This window comes from Apis florea, unplaced genomic scaffold (assembly GCF_048593485.1).
Source record: "Apis florea isolate Af1SG1 unplaced genomic scaffold, ASM4859348v1 contig_2274_pilon, whole genome shotgun sequence".
In the NCBI taxonomy this organism is placed as follows: domain Eukaryota; kingdom Metazoa; phylum Arthropoda; class Insecta; order Hymenoptera; family Apidae; genus Apis; species Apis florea.
In genome coordinates this window covers 2,874,548-2,887,175 of record NW_028256550.1, presented here as the reverse complement: position 1 = coordinate 2,887,175, position 12,628 = coordinate 2,874,548, and the positions used below count along the sequence as shown (strand labels likewise).

The following is a 12,628-nucleotide window of genomic DNA, read 5'->3' as shown; positions in this document are numbered from 1 at the left end:
TTATTTAATTAACAATCATTCTATTATCACATTGATAGATCGGACTAGAGAGCTTATTTAGTAATAGAAATATTCGAAAAGAATCTAATTGTCTCTAACTTTTTCTCGTTACGAAAGTTTCTTATTTCATTTTCTCATCATTAGAAAAATTACATTTCATCGCCTTAATTCGATGGAGAAAGTTGTTTAAGAAATAAACACCTCTGGCTTTTTCTGACGTTTTTCTTGTTAGGAAACTTCCTTACTTTATCACTATAACGATAAAGAGACATTGTTTTTTTTTTTTTTTTTTTTTTTTGATCAAAAAATATATTAGTCGAAACAAATTTTCTTTGATATTCGTATATCAGAATTGTATTTAAAATATCTAAATGATATGAAAGCTCGTTAAGAACATCTAAGAGATAAGTTTCTTTCGAACTTTAGATTAATTAATACCGTCTAATCAACGTAGGGAAGTAATACTCGCTGCAAATTGAATTATGTCTCATTACGTACGAGTGTGTGCACACTCATCAATGCAGATCTAACTAACTAGTCATTTATTAGCAATATTTTCTCGTAACTTTACGTAACAGGATATGATTTCAATTTTTTTAATAACAATTTTCTACCAATGAATAATTTAAAATTTAAATCAAGTAGAAATCAATCAAGGACAAGCATGAACGCAATCACTTTATTCTTAAATATATAAATATTTTTAAATATTATCAATCTATTTCGTTTAATTTTTCGTATTAACATCTGTATATTTAAATATTCCTCAAAAACTTTATCGTCGATTTACATTTCAAAGTTAGAATTTTATTACCAAGAAATTATTGAAATCAGAAATTAAATAATTTTATTAAGAAATTATTAGTCATCTAATTACGCAACCTTAAAGCGAATATATATAAAAATCAATAAATTAATTCAGAATTTCTTTCATAGCATCTTTTTATATCTTGTGTTTACAAAATACAATTTAAACGCTTAGACTATAAAATATTTAATTCCTTTATTTAATTTAATTAATTGAAGTTTCAACAATTCTATAAATATTTATGCACCCTCTCGAACATTCCCGCTAGACTGAAATTAATCCCTTAATTAATTTCTATCGATAAATTCGAATCAGCCCGATTTTACACCTCGACAAATTTCGTAGATTCCAATTACACCGCGCCACGATCGTTCGTTTTCATCTTTAAACGTGCCGTACCCTTGGGCTTCGATTGTGCAAGAGGATCGCACAATCAGGGTTGAAAGAGAACCGTTTCGTGACTCTTAATCGAGTTTGCGTTGATTAATGGACTTGGCTGTCGATCACAGCCAGGCCTCGATATAAACGGCGCGATAAACCCCACCGTAAACACCCCTATCGATGATGATTCCAACCCGTCGATTTATCCCTGCATTGTGTTTATATCGAATTTCCTGGTAAAATCGAGATCCTCCACGATATTATCATTTATTGTTATCTCGTTTTGATACCATCGAATCGATAATAGTCGAAATTAAACTAAAAAGGGAAAATAGAGAAAAGTTTTCGAGGTAGATAGATAGAAATACGTATTTTTATTTCTTTGAGCGATATAAGATTTTATATCTTTTCCTTTTCGAAGTTTAGTTATATAAAGAAATAATATCGAAGTTATACTTCAATTATATGTAAGAAAATTTTAAGCAATAATATTTCAAGTGAATATAAGTTTCAATTTATAGAACTGTAATTTCAAAAGTGTTATAAAAGTTGGAAAAAAAATATATATATATATATATATACGAAAGAATATAAGAAAGAAAGGGGTATGTAATATATAGATATAAGGGTATAAGAAAGAATTCGTAAGAAAGAGGATCGTTAAGTAGAGAAGTCTGGCAGTGGATATTGGAAACACGTATAATTTGCTGCAGAAATAGGACATGGTCGATGTGTTATATATAAATGTCAACTTAAATTTAATTTAAAAAATTCAGAATTTTTATTGTCATCGCATTCAAATTCTTTCAACGTTTTAAACTTTCAAAAATTATGAAGATATTCTCAATTTTTTTTTTTTACTATTTCATTATTCAAACATTATAGTTAAAATAATAATTAATTAATTTATTATATATCTGAAAGTGTATTTGAATTAAAAAATTTAATTTTTATCCAAATAGATTCCATGGATTACATAGGATTAAAAGAATTGCGAATATCTATACATGTTACACATCAAAGTGTTATAATTGAATGTTATAATTTCTACAAAAAATCCTAAACATTTTCAATCAAAAGAATTTCCACGAAATTCTATTAAACTTTTTATAAGCATTAATCATTTTTATCATTGATAATATACGCGATATCTCTTAACTAAAAATTTTTCTATTTTTCTTAATTTCTCTATGTAAAAACATCAAAGAATAATAATAAAATAATTTCACATGGAACGTTATTTTTCCTATTGATTATTGTAAGGCACACATCACTTATTCATGTCTCGGAAAACATTAACGAGATTAGTCCACTTTGTTCATTTATTAATAAAACTCATCCTCTTTGAATTTCATAAATCAACGTTGATTGTTTTTTGACATCTACATTCTCTGTTTTGAATGTTGAATTTATATTTTCGACAATTTTCCTGATATTTATCGTTCCGTTTAAATTTGTGCAATAAAAATTTAAAAATTGATATAAAAAATTATTTTTAATAATTGTAATTTTAAATTACATTTTCCTTTCCAAAATGTTTTCAATAATTTCTAAATTATTTTCTCCTTTTTTTAAAATCCATGCTAAAATATTACGTTATATTATTAATATTTTCTATATTATTCGCGTCATTTGAAACATCTTGATATTCATATTACCTTTCATCACTAATATTTCCAACGATTTTTACGGCACTTTTTCTCATATTAAATACTTTTTCCATATTTCATGTTAAATTCATATAAATTAAAAAATTATTAAAAAATCATTTAAACGAATACGTTGTTTGAAATATTGTAATATTCATAAATGTTCTAAATGTAAATGATTATGCATTTAGGCTTTCAGCAATTATTTTCGCGATATTTTTTTAACATTTATTAATATTTAATAAATTAAATTTAATATTCCAGGAAAAAGAAGATTTCACATTTATTGATCTAATAACTTTGAGCAATGAAATCTTGGATTCAATTCGTCTCTTGTCTTTGTATAATTACAAAAGTATTTTAGTCTGTATCATGGATAATAAAGGAGTCCAAGTATTTGTTATCCGCACATGCATCCCTTTAATTTCAAAAGTGTGTCAAGGTAATGTACGTTATATGCATATCTACTCGCGCAAATGCTCGCCTTTGATTCATAAAAATCCTTGTGCACAGTGATAATAAAGTTTTAGTTTAAAAAGAACATGATTTACAAATGTTTCAAGCTATTTTCAAAACAAAATTCCTATTTATTATCATTTCTTAGGCAATGTTAGTGGTAATAATTATAAAAATTTTCTCTATTTGAATTACTATACTTTTGTAAACTATATATATTTATTTGAAAGTTGATGAATTTGTCGAATTTGTCGAAAAAGAACAATTCTTTTTTACGATTTTTAATATTTTTTTATAATATTTAAAAATAGGACAATTACTTTGACGAAAAAAGAATTTTTATTTCAAGTTTAGATTAATTTATAATAAAACATGATAGAATAGCAATTCAAAAATAGAATAATTCCTTTTAAAAAAGAACTTTTTTAATTTTATTTATTTCAAAGTTTTTAACGGTGATTATATCGTGAAGAAAAAAATACGAAAGTAATTTAAGCCAAAAGCTTAATTATTACTCGATTAAATTAATTTTCTGGAAATATTCACTTTTATGTACTTTAGTTTAAATAATAAATTAAGATGATTAAAATGTAGAGATTAGAAACATAAAATACGAAAATTCCAAACTTCAAGAATCAAATTAAATATTATTAATTGAATAAAATAATAAAATTAATGAAATCAATTTATTTTTTTAATACTGAACCTCATTACATATCTTTCAATGTTTCTCTTTGATATCGATATTTCCAGAAAATACATATTTAGTCACATTTTACATGCTCCATACTTTTCGACATGATTTCTAAATTTAAATTCATATTAAAAAATCACAATAATAGTTTTGCAGAATTTATAACAAATTATTTTTCTTTTTAATATAAAATAATTAATAACAGGACAAAAAAATGTACTATAATTACTATAAACCTAGAATCTTTACGTCAGATTCTACATTTTATTTTCATAATATCAAATTTTTGTACTCGCGTAAAATCAAATAATATGAAATTTAATATACTTGATTAATTAGTTTTTTTAAAATACTATGATAGATACAATGATATATAAAATAATTTCTATCATATCGTACAATGACATGCAAAATAATTCTTTTATACTACAAATTATCCAATAATCTTCGTATTACCACCCAGCAACTTTAATAACAGGAATAAATAATCACCGCAATAGATTCAGGATTTGTTATTTGTTCGATACGCGAGAAATGTCTCACAGCACATCTACGCGAAGTGGAGCGATTGGAATCTCGACAATTATTTTTCCATCCTCGTCATCGCGATCGATATCCGAGGGCGTGTGTGTGTATACGTGTGTATGTGTCACTGGAACGATTCCAGCCGTTGAGTAGCCGGAGAGTCAGCCGTTATGGACGGAAAAGAGGATATGACCGAGATAATGCGAACACGGATCCGGCTCGAAGCGATTCGTGGTCCCTTGGCGATTTAACAATTGACTTGTGCCTAGGAATCGTATACCGGAGTAATTGGAAGTGACCCGACACGCTTGTCGCGATGCTCATTCAGTTTTCCCATTCGATTCTTTCCTCTAGAGGCGCGCGCGCGGAGGATCGTATCGTACGATCCTCCGGATCGAGAAATTGAACGAAAATCGTGATGGATTTTACATTTCTCTCCTTACCTTCGATTTTTTCCATAAGTCTTTTTTTGAATCTTTTTTTCCTCTTTTTTGCGATATTTTTTCGATTCGATTCGAATCAAAATTACGGGGGCATTGAATTATGATGAGTTTAAATAATTGGATAGATGGATCAGAGGTTTATCTTGTCATTGAAAGAGGAAATTAAAAAAGAAGTAATATATTAAATATTATCATTTTTTAGATTCTAGACACGTGTTAGACACGTGTATGTGTGATGGAAGAAATAGGAAAAAGCGTTCGAGTATTGTTAATGTATATGCTCAGTTTGATATCAAAGAAGAAAGAAGAGTATTTGAAGTAAATCGAGTAATTGGAATCGTTGTTTCAAGGAAGAATGTTCGACCGCTAATGGCTATTGGTATGGAGTTTGTATCAGGTAGTACCTGAGTGCCTTTTAGAAATGGTTGGTATTGGGTAAAAGAAGTAGAGAAAAATAAAGAAAGAGAGAGTCTGAAAGCTAATTTGGAAGCGATTTTTTGATCAATTTAGTTATTTTATCTCTGGATCCATCTATGCATAACTTAGATCTTTATTATTTAGATACACTTTCTCTATGTGTATGAGTCAGTTAAGAAAAATCTCATATACACTATCTTATCAGAAGCTTTATTTATATTATGGATAAAATCAACGTTCAATGTTTCGTTGATTTTTTTCATTTTTTAAAATACAATTCATAATAAGCTTCGAAACTCATTTAAATGTTATTTATTAAAATTGGTAATATCGTCTCGAAAAAATAGGTTCCACACGTAGGTGACTATCTCGATAGTTGATGAGAAGGTTGATCACGGTAAATGCGAAAACTGGATGCGACATATATCTCCTCTGACGAAGATTAATTATCGTTTAATTATCATCTGGCGAGTGCATCAGGATAGTAACGAAATTTCGCGTGAATATAACTGGAAACGGGGCAACAGGTTACACTTCGAGATAGGAAATGCGCTATCCATAGACGATGAAAATTTTTTTAACGAGAATTAATTAGTCAATTAATTGATTAATGAATCTTGCGAAGAGATACATTCGACTCGTGTTAATCGTCGAGCAAGATTTAAAATAATTATACAAGAATGAAATTTTGAAACGAGTCTGATTCGAATATCGATTAAAAGATTGTACCTCGTGTATTTGCCATTTTGTATTTAATTATTAATTATATTTAATCCTATTTTTGATGTGAATGAAATATAAATATAATATAATTTCGAAGAGAGAGAGAGAGAGAGAGAAGAGGAAAAATTTTAAGGACATTGATGAGAATTGTTATGAAAGTTTTTTAAGCTCGAGTCAGCACGAAAATCGTTTTGATCGCAGAATCCAGTTCAGAAAATGAGGGGATTAAGAATCATTCTATTGCATTCTATTTATAGGTTTTATAGGTTGTGTGTACAGAATCTTTTCCAAGCTTTCGAAAATTGAATATTAGAATCAATTTTAAAGCAAATATTATATTTATTATTCATTTCTTGTCTATATTTTTTCTTAATCGAAACAGCATATTTATTTTCTCTTTTTTTAAAAATAAGAAAAGAAAAATGATGGAAATTTCAGTCTTTTTGTTTTAATAATATTATCATTTTCTTGTATTTCTACAATTTTTATTATTTTTATTATTTCCTCCATCTTCAAGCCTATACGAAGGCAAAGTACTTTGGTGTGATTTTATTTCAAAGTATTTTAAGTTTACGAAACCATTGCATTCAAACGAGATCGATCGTTCGTAATTGCTAATTAAAGGTTACGAGGCGTTCTTAATTAATTATCGCGAGGCACTTCAACTTAATGGTATCTAAATGTTTCATCGAAGCGATCGTTCTATCGATTGGCTTTCTTCCAGTGGTTAAAGATGTTTCAATTAAAAAAGACGAAATATTCACGATTATTTTTCACAATTTCAATTTTCTCGTTAGATATCATATACCGTATATATATCATCATATACTATTTTATCAGCAGAAAATTGTTTTATCTATACATTTTTCAATCATCCTTTGCCCAAAAACGATTATGAATTTTATTAACTGCCATTCCTATGTAAGCAATTTTTTTCAATCTTTTTTCCCAACAGGAATATTGTAATTTATTTTAACTTGTATTAAAGATAAAATATCAATTTTCTGTTTCGAATAAAATTTTAACAATATTTTCTTATATTTATAAAAATTGTAATAATAATTATTATTATTATAGTAAAAATAACGATTAATGAGAACAATAATTGCATAATACATCAGCTTGTCACATTTTCAGTTTTATTTTAATTTTCCTTCGGATACTATAAATAATTAAAAACGATGAAAAAAGAAACGAGAGCGAAAAAAAGGAAAGTAATTAATTTCAAGAGAAGTAATTAAAATATAAAATAAGTTTTACGATTTCCATTTTATCAAACTTTACTTGGAATATTTCAATTTTCTCTCGAGTACTAAAAATAATCTAAGACATAATTAATTTTGGAAGAATTATGATTAAAATGATTAAAGTTTATATAGCCTCGGTTAAGCACCATATCCATTTTATATCTCATTTAGTTCTACAATGTTATTATGAAAAATATAATTAACCTTTAATCCCTTAAGCGGTTATATTCTATGATGTACACGTTATAACCGAAGTAACTATATTGCAGAGATGATGGACATATTTCTATTATGAAAATTCTTGTGCATCGTCTCAATGTTGTATAGGATAATGTAATATAACGTTCTAAATCATTTCTGGAACAAGAGCAATAATAAAATATTATGATTAGCTATTATGATATTATTGATTAATAACTATTTAATACAAATGAATTTTTTTTTTTTTGCATAACGTGCAAATGTACAAATTGGTTGATTTAAAATTATGATCTATTAAACATTATTACATTTGATAAATTATTACGATGTAAAGAATATTAATTAATACATATAGAACAATAATGGCACGATATGTTTTAAGAAATAAAACATAAAACATGCATTTGCTATTACGAATATTCCATTATTTACAATTATCAATCATACCATTCGAATCGAGTCTTCTCTCGTGATTTCACACGTCTCGAAACAACAAACAATTTATAAACGACAAATTCCATCGTAACAATAATATTTCATAATAAATAATTAATCATAAAATTATGTGAAACAAAAGCAATAATACAATATTATAATAAAATAAAAAATATGATCGTATGCTTTATTACTATTATATAATTACACTAAAAATGATGCAGAATAATTATTTATTATTAATTACGCAGGATTATTGTGAGATATATTATACAATATTTTCACACATAACTGGGTACAATGATTCGAAGGAAGTGGCAACGTTACAAAGGCAAGATATAAAAATACATAAAGTCGTATAATCGTATTATCGTTTTATTCGCAGATGCAAAAGAATCGAAAGAATTTCCTTTCACGTTTTAAAATTGAAATCATCCAAAGCTTGCATTACTTACTTCTCCAAACGGTGTAGAATTCGAGATTATTTCGAACTCCGCCAAAATGGAATTTATTGTTGAAAGTTTAGCCGGTTGGCTTCCTACTCTTTCGATATAAAACAATCATGTACCATAAATTCGAAAAGTTTTCAGATGGATAAAGGAAAAATTGGATTGCGACAATTCTCTTTATTTTGGACAGAACCCAATTGACACGAATCTACGTATTATCATACATCATATTTAATATGACAGTTATGAATTATAGAGATTTATTTATCTCTGCTGCTTCGTATATTATCCTCTGACACATTGTATCGAATTCTGTTTCTTTTACATATCTACATAATTTTATTATTTGCAAATATTCCTGTTAAATATTTGGAAAAAATATTATATCTTTTACAGAAATTATCATATTAGGAGAAATTGATACAGGATTAATTTTCTTTATGTTTCTTTTTCAATTAATAATTGATAGATATTTAATTTTATTAATTTCTCGAAATTATTATATAATTCTTCTCTAATAGACATGTTAAATTACAAAATATCAGATATATAACATATCTTAAATTTAATGGAATTATATAAGTTACATTGTAAAAAAAGTTAATTTATTTAAATTTCATATTTAAATTTGAATTAAATTTAATATATTTAAATCTTTCGTATTTTCGAAATAAATTTACCTAAAAAATTTAAATTAAATTATCCCTCCATGGATGCCTTTTTTTTTTTTTTTTTTATTATTCTAAAAATCTAAAAGAAATACTTTTATAAAGAATTTAAAAAGTCTTTCAAAGGAATTGAAACAGAAATGAAATTTTACTTCTTTGCTTTTATTTATACATTTAATTAAGTTTATTTTCTTCGTCGCAATTTTTCTTAAAAAAATATTTCCAATTAAAAATTAACAACAGGAAATTACATTTTCTATTTTCGATCGTCGATATTGTTGAAGAGGAAAAATAAATAATATATATTTTGAATCTAGAACAGAGAGAAGTTTCTGCGAAAGCCATAATCTCAACTGCACCCTACTTATTAAAAATCGACGACGAAATCGGTAATCGAAGCGTGACACAAACGCCTCATCCCCTCGTAGACCCAATTTATCGGAAATAATCGAATCACGAATGAAATCAAGCTTATGATTGAAAACAAATAGAAACATCTTGCTTCCTCTCTCCCCTTTCCACTCTCCTCAACTTATCGATAAAATTTCTCGCCAAATACTTAAATTTATTATAGATTGGACAGATATCGATACTCGAAAAAAAAAGGAAGAAAGAAAAGAAGAAAATCCATAACCGCCTTCTCTCGTAATTTGTTCGCCGTCTGTGCATCGATAAACTTGGTTACCGTGCTATTGCACGCACGAGCGATAATTAATTGAAAGGTCGTCGATCAAAGCCAGACAGTTTCTTGTCTGGCTCGAATCATGGCGTAATCATAATGGATCCAGAAGCAAAAGCCAGAGAATTGAGGTGGTAGCTAAGAATCATCTTAGCTGGTTAATTATTTCTTTCCAAGGTTAATTGTTAAATTCTATGTTAAATTTCATCGAGCTTAGGATAATAAGATATTATCGAAAGATTATTAAGGTATACAAGTTTCGAATGTAACAATGAATGGAAATGAATATTTTTACACGAAACAACTTTTATGATAAAAATATCACTTTTTCATTACACGATTGTAAAAATGAATTTTTTCATTTATTTCATACGTATTAATCATTAAGTTAGGAAAATGATCGACAGATAAGCTATTAATAACTTTGTCGATTTTTTAAATTACAAATATATATATATACACGTACACTTGTATGTTTTTTTTTCATATACAGATCGCTAAAAAATGACTCATCACATTATCGCGTAACAGTGTTCTATGATAATATGTGATTCACAGTGTTCGTTCATTAGAACGTTTTTTCAAAATATAGAAAAGATTATTTATTATAAAGTAAATTGTAATAAATGATAAATGACATGAAGAATATGAGAAACATTGATTTATATATTTCATTATATTTTTATACTAATTATTGTACTTTTTTTTTTTTTTTTTTGGTCTCTAAAGATATCTCACTGTATATTCTGCTTATCAATTATTTAATTTCTTTTCTATTATTTAAAACATCAATTTCTTTTGCAGGTAAGTTTCAAGCAGTGAAGTTAAATTTCCACTTGAAAATTTCAGTGCAAAGAATCTAGAAACACGATGAAAACTCTTTTGCTAATGTGATATATCCTGCATAGATTAACGTGGATAAAAGTATTTTCAATATGATTTCGTTTTTATTTAAACAAACGAAATTTATACAACGGAACGAAAGAAAAAGTGAAAAATCTAACGTATTTAATTCGTGTTGAAGGAAAATTCATCAACACTGATATTTAATTCAGTGGCGAAAGGATTGGGGCATTAAGAACAAAGAATCAATGAGTTTAAATCGTATTAAAATCGCATTCTGGGTTTAACAAGACCCGATCGCAGGACATAGTGGATCAGCAAACGTGTTCAAAGAGCGAATCTTGTAATTAGTAAATGCCTTCGAAGGTGGGCGATCAATGAAATGAATAGAAGCCAAGCGGACAAATGGAGTAGATGAGTAATAATGCTGAGAGGAAAGATGTTTTCAATTTCTAGTGATTTCGAAATTCATCAAATTTCATTCAGCGATTTTATTAAAAAAAAAAAAAAAAAAAAAAAGAAAAAAAAAGTGCAATTTTAAGTGATTTCATGTGATTTTAAATAACGTTATGAAATAGATTTCGTATAAAGAAATTTTAATTTAATAGTAATTATTAATTAATAATAATTTTTTATTTAAAACTAAATAATATCACTTCTTCTAAATTTTCAAAAATTCTATTAAATATATTCGTAATTGAAATTAATTTCGCGATTTCACGTGATTGCAAGCGTTTTTATTCGTATATAAAATTTTGCACGAATAAATTTCACTTCTCGTTATTAGCGAAACATTTTGCATGTTAATAATTTTTCTATTCTATATTAACTTTTTATTCTTTTCGATATGCTCGTTATCCCTATTTAAAGAGAAACACTTTGATTATTAATTTTATTAATACAGGGAAAGAATGCAATTACTATGCACAATTTATCTATGTGAAACACGAAAATTGAAATTTAAAAAAAATGAAAGTTAATAAGCAATGTTCGTCATAAGAGTTTTGGAACGTCGCATGTACAACACGTCGTGTTATATATAACAATTTTATTTCATTACTATGGAATAAAAAGCGCGTTAGAAATTCCACGGAGAAAGAATTGCTGGAGCGTTAAATTCGAAAATATGTAGATTAAATTTACAGGATATTTCAGAGTTAGCATAATTCTGGGAACTTGACCGGTTCTGATTCTAGAGTTTAATGCGTTCCAACACATTCGAAAATTTCTGTTGCCCAAGATTTCGAATCTATAGAGGATCCACGACAAACTTTCGCATACCTTCGAAGCTTTGACAGGAACTTTGAACTTGTGCAAAGTTCGAAGACGTCCGCGTTAATTCGCAAGTTTGAAAGTTGTTGAGATTAAATCGATCGATTATTGAAGTTTCAGTCCCCGTTCAGAAAACAAATTTAAAAGCATAGTATCGAAGTTTTCGATATATCTTTCTTCGAGCTATTCACACGAGAATAGTTGGTTTATGATGAAACAATTTTTATCCAATATTTTTGCCAGAGATATAAGACGAAGTAATTTTAATCATTTTTTTTATTATTATTACGATGTTGCAAGTAAAAATAGAAGTTAGATATAAAGTGATAAGTGTGAGAAAAAATTAAATAACAAATAAAATATTTTTTTGCAGCGTGCAACGTATGGGGCAACGCTCCTCCGCGAAAATGTCGGCCACCGAAAATCGGCGATATTCCAAAGTGAGTGATAATTTTTAATAAGATTAAATAACCTTTAAATATTCGAATTTTTCATATTTTCAGATATAAAAGGAATACAGAAGAATTGTACATTTAATTTACAAAAATTATATCATAGCATTTAAAATTTGAACTTTAAATTTAAATAGAATGAAAATTATTTAATATCCGAAATAAGACAAGACTGTTCGAGTTAAAAGAATTTTTGAATAATAATAGAATGTTCACTTTTTCTCGTGATTGTTGTATTATTTATCAAAAAAGAATGATAATTAATAATAACTAAAGAATAAAATAT

General features: G+C 27.0%; 1 protein-coding gene and 1 long non-coding RNA gene across 3 annotated transcripts in view; both read left to right on the top strand.

Annotated features, from left to right (window-relative positions):
• LOC100869610 (uncharacterized) overlaps positions 1 to 12,628 on the top strand; it is a 71,333-nt gene that overhangs the window by 22,712 nt on the left and 35,993 nt on the right. Inside the window, exons 1-3 of one of the 2 annotated variants that reach the window (XM_086902953.1) lie at positions 9,749 to 9,952; positions 11,815 to 12,147; positions 12,264 to 12,330. In XM_086902953.1, coding sequence (XP_086759079.1) covers positions 12,099 to 12,147; positions 12,264 to 12,330 — 116 coding nt within the window. In that variant the 5' untranslated portion in view covers positions 9,749 to 9,952; positions 11,815 to 12,098. Of the gene's footprint in view, positions 1 to 9,748; positions 9,953 to 11,814; positions 12,148 to 12,263; positions 12,331 to 12,628 lie in introns of those variants that run through there. The other variant, XM_012494003.3, reaches the window with a different exon arrangement.
• Positions 9,744 to 11,212, top strand: LOC147658365 (uncharacterized). The gene is made up of 3 exons (XR_015290656.1): positions 9,744 to 9,906; positions 10,625 to 10,699; positions 10,800 to 11,212. It is a non-coding gene; the product is annotated as an uncharacterized LOC147658365 (long non-coding RNA).